The 23,128-nt window shown below is 41.0% G+C and overlaps 1 protein-coding gene across 4 annotated transcripts in view; it reads left to right on the top strand.

Annotated features, from left to right (window-relative positions):
- DPH6 (diphthamine biosynthesis 6) overlaps positions 1-23,128 on the top strand; it is a 232,469-nt gene that overhangs the window by 91,826 nt on the left and 117,515 nt on the right. For all 4 annotated transcript variants that reach the window (XM_028721664.2, XM_028721671.2, XM_028721651.2 and 1 more), the window contains exons 9-12: positions 6,154-6,295; positions 10,902-11,033; positions 14,615-14,744; positions 19,695-19,869. In XM_028721664.2, coding sequence (XP_028577497.2) covers positions 6,154-6,295; positions 10,902-11,033; positions 14,615-14,744; positions 19,695-19,869 — 579 coding nt within the window. The remainder of the gene's footprint in view (positions 1-6,153; positions 6,296-10,901; positions 11,034-14,614; positions 14,745-19,694; positions 19,870-23,128) is intronic.

Genomic DNA, 23,128 nt, shown 5'->3' with positions numbered 1-23,128 from the left:
GATTAAACAAGAATGGTATTTGTTGAGTGCATTGCATGTTGAGTTCAGTGTTCAAACATGTCATTCTCCTTAGTTATGTTTCACAGGTGTTAATTTTACATTCTTTCAATTGAATATTTTATAATCACTCCACAGTTTGGGCTAGCATGCCTTAGTATAATAATCAGCTCCTGCTCTCTTCTGCTGTTCTGTAATTCATTTTCTTTAGCTAAATCTCTTAATGTTTAACTACAAAGGCTCACTGGAAATTTGTTTTAGATTGTTTCTGGCAGCACAATGAACCCTTGTGCCTCAGGGAGAATAACATTTTATTCACTGTTCTGGTTTAATACATTACCGCACAACTTCAAGATGCATTTTTGCATAATAATGGAAAAGATTCCTCTACTCTTTCTTTATTAAAAACTTAAGAATGTTATTTTTCCTGCACATTTTATGCGTCTAATACCTTTTTAAAAGTATAGATATTGGCATGTCAAATGTGCTTTGTTTTATAGGTATATTATAAACTCTTAATAACATTATTTGTCACCTAACATTCATAGTTGTCCATGGAGGCCTCAGTTTCCTCTTCACTGGAAAACAAGGGCAGTGTTGTATGAAGTGTAGCTTCATCAATATTTTACTTTTTCCTGTAAGAATTTGATATGATATGCCTTGAATATAAAACCTCTTCATCCTTCTCTTTTACAAAAGTTATATTGTGCTTCTATTTCTTGGACACCACAAACGGTTTCATATATGGCAATTTTACATAGAGTAATTCTTTTTTTAAAAAAAGATTTATACCCTGCCCTTCAATAAAATTCCAGGAGTGACTTACATTTCTGAAACACATGTTGTTGTTGTTGTTTAGTCGTTTAGTCGTGTCCGACTCTTCGTGACCCCATGGACCAGAGCATGCCAGGCACTCCCGTCTTCCACTGCCTCCTGCAGCTTTTACTATACGGACCTTTGTTGGCAAGGTAATGTCTCTACTTTTTAAGATGCTGTCTAGGTTTGTCATTGCTTTTCTCCCAAGAAGAAACACATAAAACAACATAAAACAACATAAACACATAAAACAACATAAAAACATTGACTTGGAGTTGGAGTTGGAGGGGACCTTGTAGTCCATTTCCCTCAGATCTCTCTTAGTTCAGATAATCATACAGCCCTCTTTGCTTGCTTACCGTCTGGTGATGGGACAATTATATGGACCATTCTGATATGATTTAGCAAACAAAATACCTGTGTTTAACTGAAGTAATAATAAAAAAGTTCTGTTACCTGAGCTGGAAATAAGCCACATCAAAATTGCTGTCTAAAAGCAGCATAAGCTGTGCATTTTGGACGCCTTAAAATACAGTTATTTGTGTAAGTATTATGTCACTGCCGCTTTTCACACTTTATATTATTGTAATCTCTGTAGGCCTTAATTGCAGATTGATTCCCCTTTGCTTGCTTTTTTTTGGGGGGGAGCACTTATTGCTCAAGGAATATAACTATAGAATTCCTGTTGTAACATTTTAATTTTTGAAGTAAATAGTATGGGGGAGGAGGAACCATGTAATTTTGTTGGGAATATTTATGGCATAGTCTTATGTGCTAGAATAGGAGGGAAATCACATTATTGGCTCTGTCAAGTGAAATATCAGGGTTATTTAGTAAAAGAGAATCCCTGCTGCAAGGATAACTATTTCATAATGCCCGCTGTCAATAATCCATGGCTGATCATTAGGGCCCATGTTCCCTGAAAGGACATGAACTGGTACCAAACTTAAGCTTTGCTTTGCCCTTTTATCACATTCCTGTAAAAACACATAATGCACAAAGACACACGTGGCAACAAATGGTTCAGGAGCTGAATTAATGTGAACTCTTAAGTTCTGCTGCTGCTTTTGTGCTAGTTCTTTCAAGGTGATCAGCTCTTCAAGTGATCACATCCAGTCAGAGATTGCATTATTAATATGATGGCATCATAACATGGTGCAGCCAAGGAGAGGGAAAGTAGTGTTCCTATGTTAATTTTGAATGGGTGAACATACTTGCCCTTCTCCAGCAGCCACGGAATTAAAAGACGCCTGCTTCTTGGGAGAAAAGCAATGACAAAGCTAGACAGCATCTTAAAAAGCAGAGACATCACCTTGCCAACAAATGTCCGTATAGTTAAAGCTATGGTTTTCCCAGTTGTGATGTATGGAAGTGAGAGCTGGACCATAAAGAAGGCTGATCGCCAAAGAATTGATGCTTTTGAATTATGGTGCTGGAGGAGACCCTTGAGAGTCCCATGGACTGCAAGAAGATCAAACCGATCCATTCTTAAGGAAATCAGCCCTGAGTGCTCACTGGAAGGACAGATCGTGAAGCTGAGACTCCAATACTTTGGCCACTTCATGAGAAGAGAAGACTCCCTGGAAAAGACCCTGATGTTGGGAAAGATGGAGGGCACAAGGAGAAGGGGACGACAGAGGACGAGGTGGTTGGACAGTGTTCTCGAAGCTACCAGCATGAGTTTGAGCAAACTGTGAGAGGCAGTGGAGGACAGAGGTGCCTGGTGTGCTCTGTTCCATGGGGTCATGAAGAGTCGGACACGACTAAAGAACAACAAGAAAACTTGCCCTTCTCAGGGTAGTTCTCCAAAATTGCTGGAAGGGAGGCTAGTTTTTGAGGGTGGCAAAAGCCACAGCTATACAAATGCCCATCCTCTTTTAGCTCTACTTTCAAATATCCAAGACTGACATTGAATTCTTATCTCATTTGATTCTCTGCGCGCGGATCATAGAATCATAGAATTGTCAAGTTGGAAGGGACCCCGAGGGTCAGTTTTTTAGTTCAACCTTCTGCAGCGCAGAAATATTTGTGTCCAACGTAGGACACAAACCCACAACCCTGAGATTAAGAGTCTCTTGCTGTACTGGTTGAGCTATCCTGCTACACCGAAAGATGGTGACTTGAAATCTGCAAATTTTCATGCTCAGGCATAAAGAAGCACAACACAAAATAATGGTCAGAAAATGGATTGTATTGACTCCCCCCCCCCTTCCCTTACTTGAGTAACTGCAGAAATAGGGAGGTGGGAATTACCTTTGAAGGGACATAATTTTCTGAGGTTTCTCTTGGAATCAAGGCCACTGATATGCAAGTTGTGCTTAATTGTGTATCTCAAGATGGAGATGTGATTCATTAACGTTTAATTAATTCAGAAAAAAACATTTATTTTATGTAAATTGCAAAGCATATCTTTCAGTTTAATAAATATAGATATACATGCATGTTCATTCATATATATATATATGTGTGTGTGTGTGTATGTGTGTGTGTGCGCGCGCGCATGCCTGGTGGTAATAGGAGAAAATGTTCCTGGCAAACACAAACAAGTCTTATGGACTAAAGAAGCAGAATCCTGCATATAAGACTTGATTTATCTTTCCTTAAAACAAGTCCACCCAGTTTCTCAAAGCATGAAATATTCTCTTAATCCCCACTGGATCAAAATACTTAAAAAACTTCTAAATACCACTTTGTAAAAAGCTTTTAAAAAGAAAAGAAATGGGGATTTCCATCTGTTTCCACAAGGTAGTTTAAAACCATGACCTTGAGCCATATGCCACCTTCTGCTTTGGTTCATGTGCTATCAGTGAGAGATTCCAGGCAGCCTGGGATGTTTTTCTTAATGTACTTAACACTCCTGAGATGTTGGTGCGTTTCTCATATCACCATAACCATCTTTATAGGGGATCTCATAAATGGCATATATGTGCCAACTGAAAATACGCCTTTACTGATCTTAAAATTCTTTTGCTTGGAAAGGTGTGACATTATATGCTTTTCTTTTGGAACAGGCAAAAGATGAACCCATCATTTTCTCCTTTAAGAAATGAATGCAGCTACACACACACACACACACGCACACACACACACACACACACAAGCTACACACACACACACACGTTTCTTTCTTTCCTTTGAAAGACAGAGAAATCTTTCACTCGTTCTCTACTTGATATGGCAAGTCTATTCCCCACCCAAGTAATATCTATCTCATATGTCTGTTCACAGTGCACGAAGCTGCATGTGGTCTCCCTCAAAATGTTGTTTTAACAGGAGAACTGATCAAGGCAGAAAACAAGAAGCAAAGAGATTATCAGAGCCTTTTCCTTCTAACTTCAGAGTTTTATGCTCTGTTCTATTCTGAGAGAACTGCTCAGTGGGAGAAACGCTGTCAGTTTTAGATTTTTGTAACAACAAGCCTCCTCTGCCAAGGAAATGAAGATCTCTGACAAGTTAGACACTGCGGCTGCTAATTATGGTTGTTCTTTTTAAGGTGTACATGAAACTTGAGGCATGTAGCAAAATCAGGTTCTTTATTCCAAGAAGTTTACAGGGACCCAATCCTCAGCGTGCCTGCAACCACATCTCACCATTTTACCCAAAGGTGTGGATATAAGAGAACCATCTACAATGCATTGTATTTTTCTGTTTTGGCAGAAATCAAATGGAAATTAAGAGGGCTATGGCAAGATATCACTCTGTTCCCGGACTAGCAATGGGGCAAATGATTGGCGAATCATGGCCTTCTATAATAAATCTTCATTAGGAAATACTTCTCAGAAGCGTTTTGTACAGTGCTGAGGGGCTGAAGAGAGAATGTAAGAATTCATTTCATATTGTCAGGGCGTTGTAAGCATTTGCTTAGTCCTGTGCAGGTAGAAACACAAATATTTCATGGGGAGGGAGTAGACTGTTAATGGGCATTCTGCACATGACCTGCTTTGTGTGCAAGTCTCTTAAGGGAAAGAAAAAATTGACCTTGTTCTTGGAAGGAAAGCAATGAGTACAGAGGATCTGGCAGCTCTACCTGTGTTGGCACAGACATGCCAAAGTTGATGAGGAGTCTTAGGCCTAATGCTGTTCAAGAGATTTCCACGGGTGGCACCAGTGACACTGATGGATTTCCTATGCTGCTGGAGCAATTTAGTCCTTAGTTTTTATAAAGGGAACATGGCCACTTGTCCCAAATACTACAGCCCACAGGACCAAAAACTGTTCACTTTCTCTAATTTGGGTTTTTATCCTGGCATTACAAAATGCCTACAGCCCCGCTAGAATGAAAGTTAGTGTTCTGCTTGTTTAGTTTGGAAAGCCAGTGTGGACATACCGGGTAGGGACTTGGGCAAAACAGCGAAAGATTCAGTAACCCAAGTTCCAATGCAGATCCTTAAGGAAATCTAGTCGGTCTAGTCCTCAATCTTCATCAAACAATCTGTAAAAACAGCAATATGTTTTTAAAGCAATTCAGACATAAAAGTCTACTTTGGGTGCACTTGAGGTCTTGCGTGTTTTTTTAGGCAACAATAATTGTAAAAAGAATGGTCGTTCTTTATCTCTCAGATATAAAAAGTTGTTTGGCGAACTGTGGACCCTTAAATTATTCAATCCAAATATGTACCCTTATTTTAGAGCATGTGCCATGCTGGGTTGGAGATCTATCTAGTCCATCATTCTTTGTAGAAATAACTAGCATCTGACAGGTACTGTGCAGGTCACCATATATTTGCTAGTGGACTATGATCTATATTTCCCCCACCCATGCTGTAAATTTCGGTATTGTGTACTGGATAACTCGTTAGGTTGTGAAGATCCGAATCATGCTAGCAGCACTTCCTTAGAGTGAGGGGGAAAGCCTGATTCACACTAGAAGAATCAGACAGAGGCGGGTTCTTGTTTTGGTCACTTCACAAAACAGTTTGGTATTTTAGATTAAACAGACCTGCAGTTTGAGTGTTTTAAGGTTGCATTTAAGGTTGCTTTCTTGTCTCCATTACCATGAACATGACGAATGTTCCCATGTGTACTATTGATTTGCATTGCTTTAGCTATATAATGATTCTCCGTTAATTGTACTAAGTAAATTAAATCATTACGTTGCACTGTTCGCCAAGGTTGCAATCCAGTTTTATGTGTGCAAGTCTCATTGATCTCCTGGGGACTTAAGTGTTAGCAACTATATGTGGAAACTCAGTCTCAGTAGCAGGTATTAGCATCTTGCCTCCACATCTTGCTCTAAAATGAAATAAAATTTCGCTCCATTCCTTTTACCTCGAGATGATTTGCTTGTCCAAGGGCTTCTCCTTTTGAGGTAATGTGTGCTGCAATATTTATTTCAACCAGGTGCAACCTCTGAGCAAAGCCCTGGCTGTGAGCTGCTCTTGTGAAAAGCACTTTGAAGAAAACACACAGCCCACGTCAGATGAGCGAAAGGAAGCCGCTTGCATCATCTGGGACACTTCTGGATGTACTTCTGTGAAGTCCAGTGAGTTTTCTGCTTCTCCTCAGTCGTTAAGGATACATATAATTTCCTTAAGGGATAGCCATGTAAGTGTGTACCATCAGAACCTAACAGGTGATAATCTAAAGTTATAATATATTAAGATTAAAGATTAGGATAAAAACAAAGAGGGAAAGGATTTGCTGAACCAACTAATTGAACTGGAATACAAAAAAGGGAGGTGTGAGGAGGTCTGGGGAACAAGCAAATGAAAGATAAGATATGGAAAGATTGAATTGTTTTTAACTGTTTTTACTTTGTATTTTTTCTTTTTCTTTTTTCTTTTTGTAACATTTTGAAAATTTTAATAAATATCTTTTAAAAAAAACAAAACAGAATCAACAAAGAGCCTAGTAGCACCTTAAATACTTTCCTGGCAACCAAGGAAAGTATTTTGCGCTCTACATGGGGCTACCTTTGAAGGTGACCCGGAAACTGCAACTAATCCAGAATGCGGCAGCTAGACTGGTGACTGGGAGTGGCCGCCGGGACCACATAACACCGGTCCTGAGAGATCTGCATTGGCTCCCAGTACGTTTCCGAGCACAATTCAAAGTGTTGGTGCTGACCTTTAAAGCCCTAAATGGCCTCGGCCCAGTATTCCTGAAGGAGCGTCTCCACCCCCATCGTTCAGCCCGGACACTGAGATCCAGCACCGAGGGCCTTCTGGCGGTTCCCTCATTGCGAGAAGTGAGGTTACAGGGAACCAGACAGAGGGCCTTCTCGGTAGTGGCGCCCACCTTGTAGAGCACCCTCCCTTCAGATGTGAAGGAAATAAGCAGCTATCCTATCTTTAAAAGACATCTGAAGGCAGCCCTGTTCAGGAAAGTTTTTAATATTTAATGCTGTACTGTTTTTAACACATGATTGGGAGCCGCCCAGAGTGGCTGGGGAGACTCAGCCAGATGGGCTGGTTATAAATAATAAATAATCTATATTATTATTATTATTATTATTATTATTATTATTATTATTATTATTATTATTATTAAGGAAGGGATTTTATCGGTGGCGACATTCTGTTTATGGAATATCCACCCTGCAGAAACTTGCCAGGTGCCCACTCTGTGGTTTTTTTAGGTGCCAGCTTTTCATTACTTCAGGCCTTTTCATTTTAATGGAGGAGAGGGCTATCGATGGCTGCTAGCCACAGTGGCTATATGCACTGCCTCCACAGTTGGAGGCAGTTGTGCTTCTGAATACAAGTTGCTGGAAACCGCAGGAAAACAGAGTGCTCTTGATCTCGAATCCTGCTTGCGGTTTCCAACAGGTAATTGTCCAGTCACTGTGAGAGCCATTATCCTGATCCACCAGGCTCTTCTTATGTTCTTAATTATAATGCTACATCTATTTTAGTGTTTCTGGATCTCTGCACTAAGTTATTCCCCTTACTAGTTTCATGTTGTGTTTCAATTGTTTTCAGTTACTGGTTTTGTGCTGGTTATGGCCTTCTTGATTTATTTATAACTGGTTTGAATGTTTATCATTTACATTTTGAGTATTTTGTATTTTTAATGGTCTGTAAACAAAGGTAACTCAATTGCATGGCCAGTATATGCATGTAATCAATAAAAAGCAAATAATGACTAACAAATATATTGCGGCATAAACTTTTGTGGACCAGAAAACACTTTGCAAATGCTTGGAATGCTATCATAAGTTGGCAGGTATATGGAAGGCAGAGAGAAAAAAATGTTAGCAGTGAGGTCAGAAGTAAATGAATTCTAAGACTGCGTAATTACATTGCATTTTAAATGCAAAAATAATTACAGTGCCTGTTTGCAGTGCAATGTGGATGATACACAAATGGCCTGGCATTAGTGAGTAAATTAGTAAAGTAATTTTATCATAAAGTGAGTGAAGGCTTTATTTTTAACAATACCAACAGAATGTTTTGGTTTTTGGTGTGTTGTTGTTGTTGTTTTACCAACTTGGGATTGGCAGTAGAGGTCTTTTGACTTCTTGTTTTCCTTCATCCTACCTTCAGAGTCTTATTAGGGATGTCAGCATTTTTCTTAGAAGGAAGTTCAAGGCTTTCACTCTTGGACTCTAATGACTCTCTCCTGCATGCATGGGAGATTTATACATATAATTCCCATTAGTGTTAATAACTATTATAGCTTTCCAATGTTGATCTCCTCCCAAATGATGTGCCCATGCCTCTTTAAATTTGAGCTATAGGGCTGCAGCTCTTATTTATCTGCATGAATTAGAGCTCCATCCCACAAAAAGGCACTCTATTCTGAGAAGTCCTATTTGTTTCAATAAAGTACTGCACGGAAGAGTAATAGAGTAATGCTTGGGGAAATGGAACAGATCTGTTCAGGGCTCTTGTTTTTCTTTGTAACATACTTCAAGTCCATACTTCTGATTCAGAATCTCATGCACCACCTTCTGCAAATAGCCCACTTCACTTTCAATACATTGAGTTGCTAATGAATAATTTGAAGACATAATCCTAAATATTTGCTCAATTTTACAGCCTGTTTGGCCATCATATGTCATGGATGGATGTGTAAGGATTTGCAGGCACAAAAGTTAATGCTGCTTCTTTTTCTTTGGTGATCACTCGTAGCCAAGTAAGATTGTCTTCCATAAACACGGTTTTGACTGTGGAGGCCAATTCTGGATCCACATGTCCTTCTACAGTGGGGACATAGGTTTCCGGGTGGGTGTTGATCACAGTGAGGGTTTGCCAAGCATGTCTTCCTCTTACCACATTTCTCCCTTTCATCCTGAGTTCAAGTGTCTTCAAACCCACGACACCTTTGGTAAAGACTTCTCTCCAATTGGAGTGCTTGCAGGCCAGTGTTTCCCAGTTTTTGGTGTTTATACTACATTTTTTAAGATTTGCTTTGAGGGAGTCTTCAAACCTCTTTTGTTGACCACCGGCATTACGCTTACCATTTTTAAGTTTGGAATACAGTAGTTGCTTTGGAAGACGAAAACCAGGCATCCACACAACATGACCAGTCCAACAAAGTCAATGTTGAAGAATCATCGCTTTGACACTGGTGATCTATGCTTCTTCCACTACACTGGCATTAGTTCGCCTGTCTTCCCAAGTGATGTGTACAATTTTTTGGAGACATCATTGATGGAATCTTTCAAGGAGTTGGAGATGGTGTTTATAAGTGGTCCATGTTTCACAAGCATACAGTAAGGTTGGTAGTGCAATAGCTTTGGAAATAAGCGTTTTTGTTTCCCTGCAAATGTCCCTGTCCGCAAACACTCTGCACTTCAATCGGGAGGAAGCTGCACTTTCAGAGCTCAAGTGATGCTGTGGCTTGGACCCTAATATCTTGGAGTGGAGTTCTGATTATACAGTTTTACTGCTTCATTTTTCCTGTTGCAGCCTCTGTGAAAAACTGCCCCTGAGGGTCAGAGCAGCTTCCAGAATGCCTGGAATTTGTCACTGTGGCATGACTTACCTCTGAAGGTTGCAATCAGAGACATACAAGGAACCAAAGTGTTTTCCATTCATTCTAGGGCTCAGTTGGCTCCAAACCTTTAGTTGGATCACTTATTTGCTTGTGGGAAGGGTCTTAACTCAGTGGTCGAGCACATACTTTGCATGCAAAACATCCCAGGTTCAATCCTTGGCTGGGCTGGGAAAGACTATCTGCCTGAAACCCTCAAGAGCTACTGCCAGTCAGTGTAGACAGTGCAGAGCTTGATGGGCCAACAGTCTGACACTGTGAAAGGGAGCTTTCTATGTTTGATGTAAAACCAGTTCATAGGCTTTATTCATTTGTATGTAATGGTGCGTTTGACAGTTGCACCTGAACTTAAATATATACACACCATGCAACTAGTATAGCAGCATGATTTAGGAAATGGTAACATCCTAAAATGAGGGGCGTGGGTGGTGCTGTGGGTTAAACCACAGAGCCTAGGACTTGCCGATCAGAAGGTCGGCGGTTCGAATCCCTGCGATGGGGGTGAGCTCCTGTTGCTCGGTCCCTGCTCCTGCCAACCTAGCAGTTCAAAAGCACGTCCAAGTGCAAGCAGATAAATAGGGACTGCTCCGGCAGGAAGGTAAATGGTGTTTCCGTGCGCTGCTCTGGTTCACCAGAAGCAGCTTAGTCATGCTGGCCACATGACCTGGAAGCTGTACGCCGGCTCCCTTGGCCAATAAAGCGAGATGAGCGCCGCAACCCCAGAGTCGGCCACGACTGGACCTATTGGTCAGGGGTCCCTTTACCTTTACCTTTAACATCCTAAAATAGTGTGATATTTATTCATTTGGACAATTCTTTTGCGTTGAAATAAATAGAATAGTGTGTTGAATATGTATACCAATCCTAAGTATGTTTGCTGGGTGTTAGTACCTTGTAAAAAGGATATGAGTATACTGTTTGGTTTGTGAATTGCTTTATACATCATGAAATATACATTTGGACATCATCAAAGTGATAATCCCCTTTTTTTCTTTCAAGGGGTCATAAGTATTACATTGGGAATGTAGGGCTGCTTTTGTTGTAAAAACTTTAAAGTAGCCAGTCTTGTAGCTTGTTTTCGTAGGAAAGACTAAATAAGGCTAAACCATTTGCCATTACAACCTCATCTTTTAAAACTTACATTTTTACAGATAAGACGCTTGAAACCTCAGTGAAGTCTCCGCAGGGCTACCAGTGGCTAACAGGCATCAATGCTCTCCTAAATGCATCGGAAGGAGGAAGTGTGCAAGAATCGGCTAAGAATGTCTTTTCGTCTCTCCGAGGTGGTTTATTAGGGATTTAAATAATACAATGTAACATGCAGAATACATCTGCTTTAATTAGCGCTGCAACTTCTTATCAATAATTGGGGTGATGAGTTGATGTAATGGTTTGAATGCAAATTTAGAAGCACCAATTGTTTATACATTGCAGGCTCTCTTAAGCAGCAGCAAAGGAGGCGCCATAGAGAGTATGCAGTCTGTTTTGCTATGAGTGGGTGGGGCCAGCTGTTTGTAAACAAGATAAATCTAAGCAGCAGACCTTCCAGAGAGAAGAAAGGGTCTTGTTTCCTCAAAGAATCTAGGCCACTGGCCGCTCCGTATCCGAGCATGCCAGGTCACTCACACGTTTGGTCACCTAGTTCACTATCCTGGGACTTTTCAGTCTCTTTTGCTGTTCTCCCCACTGCCAGAATTGAAGAAGGATGCAGGAATGTGCTTAGGAGAACGGATGACTCTCATATCTGCTACAAATTCTAATCAAATTGTTTTGAAATGCATTGATCAATCAATTCTTTCTTTTAAAAAATTGGTTGATTATTTCTAATGTTTACAGTTTTGTTTGGTTAGCTATCTCAGGATTGCTCATTATGAAAAAGAACAATGTGAGAACGGTCGTATTTAACATTAAAGGCTTGGCAGCAGGTGTTTGCAGAATGGAGTCAGTATATGTGAACACGTTTAAAATCATTTGCAATCAGGCTCTCCGCTCTTCATTGTGTCATTTATAAAAGACAGTGGGATTTGTTTTCATACTTTTACATTTTGCTGTATGCACTCTGTGTTGTGTATGCTCTCTGCTTGCTAAACTGCCTTTATCACCATAATTTTAAATTGAGTTCTCCAGAAAGCTGTGGCTGTGGTACATTTTGGCATCCAGGATTAGGTCAGTGGCTTTAAATCTCGTTTATGTACTTAATGCAAGGAAAGAATTGCTATCTTGGGAATCGTAGTAGCTGGATTTCTTACTATCAAACCCTTACAAGATATTGACATATAAAACAAAATGCTTCCATTTTGTTCTGCATCTTTCCTCATTTTACACTTTTAAATAAAGAAATGTTTATGCAGGCATCTTTTTCATTCATAAAAATGGAAATTGCTCTCTGAGGCGGCAATGGGCAAGCTTGTATTCTTGTTCACGGATACTTTTGATGTATTAGCTCATAAAATCTTAACATTTGGCTTGTGCAGCTGAGTTCATGACTGAATACAGAATGATAAAGAAGCGCTAGCAATTTTGAAAGCCAAAAGGCATCATGCTTTCTAAAGGACCCTTAAGCTAGTTCTTAACAGCCTGGAAATCAGCAAGGAGGCTGTAATCAGGCTTGTAGGTAAAGGCAGCAAAGTTCTGCATAAATCTTTTCGGCATAACATGTAAATGTAAGCAATGGGGCTCTATCACGTTTGCTTGCTGCTTGTTATATTTCCATGGACCCCAGCCAATCCAAATATTATACGTCCTTGCTTTTCTTTTCATTAGAATTAGACAAAAAGTAGTGGTTGTGCCTCTGGGCCAGAAGCTAAGGTTCCTACTGTTTTTGGCAGGTTACTTACATTTGAAGTATTGTTTTCCATTTCTGGCCAACTACTAGCGTTTTGGTCCCAGGTAATGCTTGCATTTCCTGTGGCTATTTATTTTGCTCTCTGAACAGGGGGTGGGGACACGGAATGAATTATGGTCCTGTCAGCTGAAGGAACCTCCACATGGTTTTTTTTTGCCAGAACATTGCTGAGACACTTTAGGTATGTGTTATAACCTTTTCCTAGAAAAGCCATACCTGCTGTTTGCTTGCCCTTCTGTCCTGCTCTGCATCCCGGTGAGAAGGTGAAGGAAGCACAAGCCTTGCTACAAAGCCAACTCTTTTAATACCTTCTGAGAGAGTTCACACTTTGCCTAATGGAAATCTACTAATGGACAGCACAAATGCACACAGTCATTCTAACTCACAAAGATTAAGGTGACAAGCTTGTTAGTTACACAGAGTGTTCAGCCCTATATCTGGTTTTTTAAAAGAAATAAATTTATGCACCCATGTATTCTATGACCCAAACACTTAAAATGTCTATCTAGAATTGGCAGAAGTCAGCAACTTCGACTGCAGTCGAACCGTTTGATCCCCCAGACACCCACCCACCCTGACCAATACACAGGGTGATACCACCACCTGTCCCTGAGTAATAGTAATAGTAATAGTAATAGTAATAGTAATAGTAATAGTAATAGTAATAGTAATTTATTATTTGTACCCCACCCATCTGGCTGGGTTTCCCCAGCCACTCTGGGCGGCTTCCAACAAAGATTAAAAATACATTAAAATGTCACACATTAAAAACTTCCCTGAACAGGGCTGCCTTCAGATGTCTTCTAAATGTCAGGTAGTTGTTTCTCTCTTTGACATTTGATGGAACGGCATTCCACAGGGCGGGCGCCACTACCGAGAAGGCCCTCTGCCTGGTTCCCTGTAGCTTTGCTTCTTGCAGTGAGGGAACTGCCAGAAGGCCCTCGGCACTGGACCTCAGTGTCTGGGCTGAACGATGGGGGTGGAGACGCTCCTTCAGGTATGCTGGGCCGAGGCCATTTAGGGCTTTAAAGGTGAACACCAACACTTTGAATTGTGCTTGGAAACGTACTGGGAGCCAATGTAGGTCGTTCAGGACCGGTGTTATATGGTTTCGGCGGCCGTTCCCAGTCACCAGCCTAGCTACTGCATTCTGGATTAGTTGTAGTTTCCGGGTCACCTTCAAAGGTAGCCCCACGTAGAGTGCCTTGCAGTAGTCCAAGCGGGAGATAACTAGTGCAGAGCTCCCTGTTCCACTTGCCAAACAGGGCCATTCTGACGGTGGGACTGAGTTGGGCTAGGATCCGCTAGATCCCAAAATGACTCCGCAAGAATGCCATCCTAGTTAGGAGCTGCTCATGGAACTAACGATGTGTTCAGAATTATTGAGCTAGAAGGCAGCTTTAGTCATCCCGATTCAGAGAAACTCTGCTAAACTCAAACACCTCTGATATACTTGCACATATTTTCTGGATCGTTTTTTCTTCTTCTTACGTTCTTGCTCATTTTCAAATATATTTGTTCTTGAATGAGAAAATGCTGCCATCTGATTAACAGGCTAGGGCTGGATCTAAAGCTGCAATTCCACATTTTCTGAGAAAAGTGAAACTAAATCAGAAGACACTGCACGTGTTGTGGGACACAGTATATCACTGTAAAAATCATAACTCTATAGTGCTGGTGGCTGTTTTCCTTCCAGTTGTGGTTCATTGAATCCAACTCCTAATGCCTGAAAATTGTTCCTTTTAATTCACTTCAGAAAAGACAACAATGCCATGACACAGCATGTGAAGGTGTTTTTTAAACAAGTGAAATCAGACAATTCGTTACTTTCTAAACATCCTTTGTGTGACAGTTGCCTCTATGTAATGTGTGACTGACCTCAGACAGCCTAAGAGAATGTTAATATGTTATTGCTTGCTTTTCTTGGGGAAATACTTTGAAAAAAGTATTCCTCGTATTATTCTGGTACAATTGTAATTGCTCCCGCCTTTAACGGCTGCATTGTTTTTCCACGTGCAGCTCATCTGAATTCAAAGGGATTGGAATTGACAGATATTATTTTGGTCCATCTGTATATGAAGAGCATGAAAGATTTTGCTGTGATTAATTCAGTCTATGTGACAGCATTTGATTTGTGTCCCCCAGCAAGGTAGGTTCTTACTACTGCTACCTTATATTTATGATACTCTGGAATATACTTCATTGCTACTGCGCTGCTTTATTTATGACACTTTTTGTCATATTTCATTTCTGGACTTCATTTCACCTATTTCTATGTCTGTTTTAGCAGCTGCTTTACAGTTGTCACATGAATGTCCTCCTCTTAAGGTCTTTTAGGTACACACCCCAAGTTTATACCCACTATTCTGGAAGAGCTGTGCATTGCACCTTGAGCTTAGACCCTCTGCCACGGAATCATCTCTTCCCAAACCTAACATCCAATTTTATTACAACATTGTTGTGGTTGTTTAATACATTTATAACTTGACTTTCCTTCAAGGAGCTCTAGGTGGTATAGATGGTTTTCCCCATCCCTTCACCCCCCCCTCCCCCAGCAACTCTGTAGCAGGATGAGAGATGGTGACTGACTCAGGACTGTTTGATGAATATCATGGCTTATTAGGGATTTGAACCCAGGCCTTCCTGGTCCTAGGCCCCATGTGCACTATACATTTAAAGCAGTTTTATACCACTTTTAATTGTCCTGGCCCTCCCCTCGAAGAATCCTGTGAAAGGTAGCTCCTTAAGGGTGCTGCTCTGGTTCGCCAGAAGCGGCTTAGTCATGCTGGCCACATGACCCGGAAGCTGTACGCTGGCTCCCTCGGCCAGTAAAGCGAGATGAGCGCCGCAACCCTAGAGTCATCCGCGACTGGACCTAACGGTCAGGGGTCCCTTTACCTTTATTCCTCTCACAGAGCTACAATTCCTAGCCTGGCTTAACAACCAGTTCCTCTTCCCAATGAACTCCCCAAAGTATTCAAGGAGAAGGAGCTGGTTTGAGTGATATGAGTTTCTTCTGTTTAACAGCAACCTTATTTAGTGCACAGTGAATTAAATTGGATAGAGTGGTCCAGCTGAGGCATTTAGAGTGACATTGTTCATTTCAGTTAGTTTATTTGAAATACTTTTATGGGCAAAAAGGCCTCCCATGGTGCCTTACTTAATATAATGCAATACAATACAATTAAAACCTCAAATAAATGAACATAAGTCAGCAGTACACAGCATCAAGCGAAAAAAGTATCCAAGTAAAGTAACTTCAGAGAAATCACCTTAGAAGAAGACTGGTGAATATGAATGAATCTTCAGGGCTCTTCTGAATGCCCCCCATGGTGGAACAGGCTTGGTGGATACCTGCTGATGATGATGATAATAATAATAATAGTAATAAAAAAAATATTTATACCTCACCCTCCCCGGCCAGAGCCGGGCTCAGGGCAGCTAACACCAGTAAAATTACAGTAAAAACATAATGGGGGGGGGGCAATTTAAAATACAGGTTAAAATGCAATTTAAAATGTAGCCTCATTTTAAAAGTAGCCCATAGATCAAAACCCTAAGGGGAGGGAAACATAAGGGTCAGACTGAGTCCAAACCAAAGGCCAGGTGGAACAGCTCTGTCTTGCAGGCCCTGTGGAAAGATGTCAAGTCCCGCAGGGCCCTAGTCTCTTGTGACAGAGCATTCCACCATGTCGGGGCCAGTACTGAAAAGGCCCTGGCCCTAGTTGAGACCAATCTAACCACCTTGCGACTTGGGATAATGTGATCCAGATGTGAGCCCACTGTGGCAAAGGCCTCCTTCCCTCCCCCATACTTAGCAGTCTGACTTCTCTTGAAGGTGAGCATGTGAAAAGGTCCTCTGTTGCTAATCTTAGCATGCAGGCAGGTTGATAGGGGTGAATTACTGCATTGCAGGGGGTTGGCCTAGATGACCCTTGGTGTCCCTTCAAACTGTAGAATTCTGTGATTCTATGAAGGTGGTCCTGCAGGTGACTTGGACTGAAACCATTTAAGGCTTTGCAAACAGCACTTTGAACTGGGATGAGAAAGGCACTGGTGACCCATGGAACTGGTTTTGTTGAACTAGCCTCCTATCTCCCACCAGGACATGAGCAGCTATATTTTGCAGCAGCTGAAGCAATTCACTCCCCTAATGAAAATACATGCGTGCAGTGGAGCTTTTCCCTTCTTTTCCAGGAACATCAACTCTGGCAATGTTGCAAACTATTTTTGTGACTTGGAAGAGTTTAAAAAGCAGATTATAAAGTGATATCAGGGGACTGCTCTTCAGGGTGGGGGGGAAATATGGAGCTCAACTGTTCACCTGTCTTCCCATGCAGGTTTTAATGGATATTTTTCCAATCTTCTTCCATGACTGCCGTTTCTAGGTTTGCCTTTCTATTCAGTATCCATACTGGAGTTCACCGTGATTCAGAACAAGCATGTTTTCCTTCTCATTTCTCTTAATTTGGAATCCAAATGTATTTCATTTCTGTTTCTTAATAAAAAATTTAATATATAACATTCATGAAATAAGGACACTACAATTAAAATATTTTTAATGCTGCATAAAATATTTTATAAGAAGCAAATTCTTGAGGATTTTTTTTCCTGTTGAGGGCTTTATTACTTATTCCAGTTAATAAGATATATTTCCCCTCACTTGGTAATAGCTTTACTACTAATTGGATCTCTGTGAAACTCATTGCATTGGTGACTTTCTTGAGATAAATATCCAATGTTCCTAACTAATATCATGCTCCATAACTTAGAAAATAATAATAATAATAATTCTCAGTATTATCCCAGTATATAATCAGTTAAGAAGAGTTCCACAAATAAAGGAAATAAGTTTCTACATATTATAGAGCACCCGTCCCAACCTGGTGCCCCTTAGATATTTTGAGGTGGTGTTCAACAGTAGTCCTACTCGGAGTAGGTCCATTAAAGTTAATGGACATAACTAACTTAGATGCATTTATTTCAGTGGATCTGATATGAATATGACTTAGTTGAATACAACCAAATTTTGGATAATCCTACACAAATATAATCTCAGCATAGTTGAGAAACTATGCTCACAAATGTATTTTGGTGTCTTTATATGCCCATAAAATTAGCTCATCTATGAAAAACACCTTCCCTAAACGAATATGTTGGAAATGTGGTTGGCATAAAGGAATTCATTTCCAGCTTTTGGGGGGGAATGTCCTAAGTCAGTGGTGTCCAAACATTTTTTCAAAGAGGGCCAGATTCGATAAAGTGAAGGGCCGCGAGGGCCGACCAAGGGGCCGACCTTTTTTAGGATTGAAGTTGTTGAGCTTTTGTTATGATTTTACCCCAAAGTTATTCAGCTTTTTTAGGGTTGACACTGTTGAGGTTTCTTTTTTAGGATTTTACCCCAGGAAATAAACTGCCACAGGGGCTGGATTAAACCAACTGGCAGGCCAGATTAGGCCCCTGAAACGGACGTTGGACATGCCTGTCCTAAGTCAAACTTTTTTTGGGAATCTGTGTTTACTGAAGTTAACCAAGTAACAGCACACGGCTTGTTACCAGTGCCCTCAGTAATACAGCTACATACTTGGGACAACCAGAACAAAGATGGGAAGTAAAACTTCCTTCGGCGGGCCTCTCTATAGAGGCATGGTATGAAAAGGTATGGGTTTTGGCAGTTTCATAGAAGCTCTGTGAACTAGAACAAGAACACCTAAATATGAAGGAAGAATGAGAAAGCACAGTGTGTACTGGGGGCTGTATCCAGTGATGTTCTGCCATTGGCAGAAGGCTCTATTCCATTTGGAGGCTCAACAGAACAAGAGGGAAGCTGCTTTCTCCAAATGAACCTCCACCCTGCAGATGCTCTCTTGCTGTTCCAAAGCATTTCCCAACCTTCTGGAGCAGGTTTTGGGGGGGTGTCCAGTAGCCACTCCTACTTGCTTATGACAGAAGACTGCCATAAATTGTAGCAGTCAGCTTTCACGATGAAGAGATTCTTTACTGGCTGTATAGAGAACTTAGTGTCTGAACCAGAGCTGGTGTCAGGTTTCAGCATCACTGGGTACCTTCCAAGGTCCATTCGTCAGTAGGAGGCCTACTACCGATTCCCAGAGCCCCCTGGCCCTGCCTCTACTCATCCTTCTTGCTGTTACTGCTTGTTGGTGTGCTCTCTTCAAACGTGTAAACAAGGAGAAGGAGCAGCTCTCTCCAGTTGATCTGGACTCTCCCTATATGCCAGGTGAACAGATCGGACCCAAAGAGAAAGGTGACAGTGGTGAATAAGAGGATGGCCCACTCAGTGGGAACAATGATGATGTCTTACCCAAGGGCTCTTCAAAACGTGGAGCCATATCGGTCTGCAATGTGTTATACATAGAGCTGCCTCTGAAGACGGTTCGGAAACTTCAGCTGTTGCAGAATTCAGCGGCCAGGTTGCTCACCGGAGCAAGACAGTTTGAGCATATTACACCAATCCTGTTACGCCTGCACTGGCTACCAGTTGGTTTCTGGGCCCAATTCAAAGTGCTGGTTTTGACCTATAAAGACTTAAACAGCTCAGGACCGCAATACCTCAAGGACCGCCTCCTTCCATATGAATCCACCCGGACCCCGAGATCATTTTCTGATCCTCCTTTGTGTGCTGCCTCCTCAAGAGGTCCGGAGGGTGGCAACACGAGAACGGGCCTTCTCTGCAGTGACTCCCTATCTGTGGAATGCTCTCCCCAGGGATGTTCGCCTGGCGCCTTCATTATACACCTTTAGGCGCCAGGCAAAAACTTTCCTTTTCAATCAGGTTGATCCGATTTTCATCCTATGCCCTTTTAAAATGTGTTCTTTTGGGGGGGGGGCTATTGGGTTGTTGTTTTTATTTTTATTAGGTATTTTGTGGTTTTATATCTTGATTTTATTCTGTGAACTGCCCTGAGACCCCCAGATATAGGGCGGTATATAAATTCAAATAATAATAATAATAATAATAATAATAATAATAATAATAATAATAGTAGTTCTAAGTATGAGGGGGGAAAGAGATCCTGTCATATATTAAGATGCATGAATGCCACCATTAAATAACTGCCTTCCTGTCTTGTGGTTTCAGAGTTTGTGTAGAAGTCCCCTTGCCTGAAGGACTTTTGTTTCAGATGGACTGTCTGGCACAGAAGTATGATGGGATGACTGGTGAGCCACCTTGTCAACAGAAGCAGGTTTTGCATGTACAGAGCATCTCTCACTGGGCCCCTGCCAACATAGGACCTTACAGTCAGTGTGTACAGGTATGCGTTCACCCGCCCCTCACTGGATTAGCAACTCTGTGGGGAATGATCCCAGTTATAGGTTTCAATTTGCATATTGAAATACTAGTTCATCCATCTGAGGGGGAAAAATAATATTGGTTCTTATTTTATTTTCCTTTGAGCAGGATATATAATTTTATAGCTTTAAGCTGAACAGGAGGAAAAGGAAGCTATTGGTAACATAAATGTTCAATAATATAAAAACATACAAAATGTCTATGCTTATTAAAGGGTTGTGAAAGCAAGAGAAGTGTATGGAAATCTGTGAGGAGGTGTGCATATAAGAATGCCTATGGAAGGAATGGGCTTACATATACACTGTCAGGAATTAGTCCCAGAGCACGACTTAATTTGGGATTCAGTGCTGTGTGGGCTGAGCTGGAAAAGTCTCATATGCACTACAGCTCTTATCCTGTTGTCTTAAAAGGCTGTGTAAAAATATTAACAAAATCTGTTAATGCCATCTGTACAGGTTTGCGGTTGCATGTTCTCCCAAATTCTGAATCTGTCATTTACATTTATGAATGAAGTGTTCCATTCTTAGCTTTCCTTTGTGAGCAGTACATCTCCAAGTTGGTACTCATCATAGTTATTAACATAATAGGTGACTGGATAAATCCTGTAAGTCTGAAGGCAGCTTTATGTGGGGGAAAACCCAACCGCAACAGGCAACCACCCCCTAGAAAGAGCCAGTTTCTCCTATTCTTTCCTTCATCCCTACATTGCCTGGTAGAACTAATTGAAATTAAAAATCTGCATCGCAGCTTCTTTCTCTGAAACATAAAACAATTAACAAATCACAGAACGAGAACAAAATTTCAAATATAAACAACATCCCATCATAAAATGGCATGCACACCCAAAATCTTACTTTGCGTCTTTGCGTAATTATGCCGAGTGTGTCCTGGATTCTGCTCCCACAAAATAGGTCACTGCTCACTGGGGTCAAGAAACATTCGCTGCAATTGTGTCAGGGTCAAGCCCAGGTAGGAGCTTTTTCGGGTCACAAAAGGGCAGAATGTTGTTAGTTATTTAGTTTATTGTTGCATTTTTACTGCCAGGGCAGAGGAGAGGTGCTTTTCTTCCTCTGGTACCAAAATAAATTGACTGGCCTTGGATACTATGCGCTTAGATTTGTGGAGAGAATACACCATTTGCTGTTCTGCCTCAGGCAGCAAAATGTATTGGGCTGACGCTGAATGGTGTGAGAACACAGATAAGTTATATTAATCATTTGTAGGGAGAGGTCAGATGCCTGGGACAGGGAACCTTAAGTCTGTCTTAACCTAATGTTGAAACCTCTGAATTCAACAGAGTCGTTTAGCGATAGACTCCGTGCATAAAACTTTCACCATGATATGCTCATACTGTTACAAAAGCATGCTTCTTTTGTGATGAGGAGAACTGTGAAAAAATGAAAGATGATTAGTTGATATACTTTTATCACTAGAAAAATCATTATAATTCCCACAGATCTGCACATTTTACTTTGGGGCTTTTGGACTTTATTTCAATTTACACTGAATAAGATGATGCCTACATATTAAATACGTATAATGAATACGTTTGCAAAAATTCAGTGTCAAAAGAAAAGAGATGAAGATAATATGCTTTTTTGTCATAAATACATACGTAATCTTAGAATCATAGACTTGTAGAGTTGGAAGGGACCCAAGGGTCATCTAGTCCAACCCTCTGCAATGCAGGCTATACACAAGAAGCAACTCGGATTTTCTAAACCAGGAGACCAACTGGAACAGAATATTGGGCTGAATCCAACTTATTGTGTGAATGGAACAGTTTTTGCAAATGCCCTGAAATGTCCTCCCCCATAGCAGATGGGGATGAGAGGGAGGGGAAGTTCCACTGCACTCGTAGAAGTCGTCCTGCGTATGCAACCCATTGTAATGTTTATTAGTGAGATCAAAAGGACTTGAGGTGAGAGGGCCAAGCTGAATGAAGTGAATGAATGGTGAGGCTGCAGAAGGAAGAATGTTGCATTCCATCGGTGTCAGGTGCAAGACAACAGGCATGGAGAGAGTTCATGGAAAGCAAAGTATGAGAACTGGGAACCAGAACTTAGTTGGAGCAGGAGCATGTACAGAAACTAACAACAGGGCCAGGAATGAAACTGGGAAGCAGTTCAGGAAAATGTGAAGCTGCAGTTAGTACAGAACAATGCAGCACAGTTGCTCATAGGGGTGAGGCATTGACCACATATAACACCTGTGCTCAGAGATCTACATTGGTTGTCAATTTGTTATCAGGCCAAGTTCAAGGTGTTAATATTGGTAACAACTTGTGACCAGGTTACCTATGAGAACACCTTACTCCCACATTTGCCCACTCTACTGCTTTGAGTGGCAGAATTGGCACTATAGTCATACCTTGGGTTAAAGTAGCTTCGGGTTGAGTGTTTTCAGGTTGCACTCAGTGGCGACCTGGAAGTAACGGAACACGTTACTTCTGGGTTTCGCCACTCGCGCATGTGCAGACACTCAAAATGACCTCACGCGCATGCGCAGAAGCGGCGAATCGCGACCCACGCAGACGCGGGTTGTGTTAGCTTCAGAATGCGAACGGGGCTCCGGAATGGATCCCGTTCGCATCCAGAGGTACCACTTTACTACAGGTGCCACATAATACCTGTCCTGCATTTGTAAGAACTTGGTCATTTAGTGCCAGCACTTAGGAATTCCCAGCCTATTGAGATCATGTAGTGCCTTCACGGTACTCTTTTCAGTGCCTGCTAAAAGCATTCTTGTTTAGACAAGTCTACCTAAATGCTTAGAAAGTTGATGGGATTTTAATCTGTTTTAGCATTTTAACTTTTCTACATTTTAAACTAGGGTTGTTTTCTTGTTTTATATATTTGTAAAGTGCTTTGAGGTTGTTGGGGTTTTTTTTTCCAATCAAGCAATGCATAAATTTTATGAAATAAAAAATAAAATAAAAGCCAAGGATCTGGAGCAGAAGTAGAGAAAGGACTAAATGTCACCTAAACCAGAAAAGAACTGGAGAAAGGTATAAAGCAAAAAGTTTCTAGCTACTCAGGGGAGTATAACATAACTTTTTTTTTTTTTTTTTTTTTGGTCCAGTGCAGAAAGTAATTTACTGATGCTTATAGATACATTTTTATATTTGGGTTTAGTGTTATGATGTTTTAGCATAAAGTGTTATAAATAATTCTGGTTACGTGCCAACTAAAATGGTTATGCTGCTTCCAACGTCTTATAGC

This window comes from Podarcis muralis, chromosome 1 (assembly GCF_964188315.1).
Source record: "Podarcis muralis chromosome 1, rPodMur119.hap1.1, whole genome shotgun sequence".
In the NCBI taxonomy this organism is placed as follows: domain Eukaryota; kingdom Metazoa; phylum Chordata; class Lepidosauria; order Squamata; family Lacertidae; genus Podarcis; species Podarcis muralis.
This window is presented reverse-complemented; position numbering and strand designations above follow the sequence as displayed.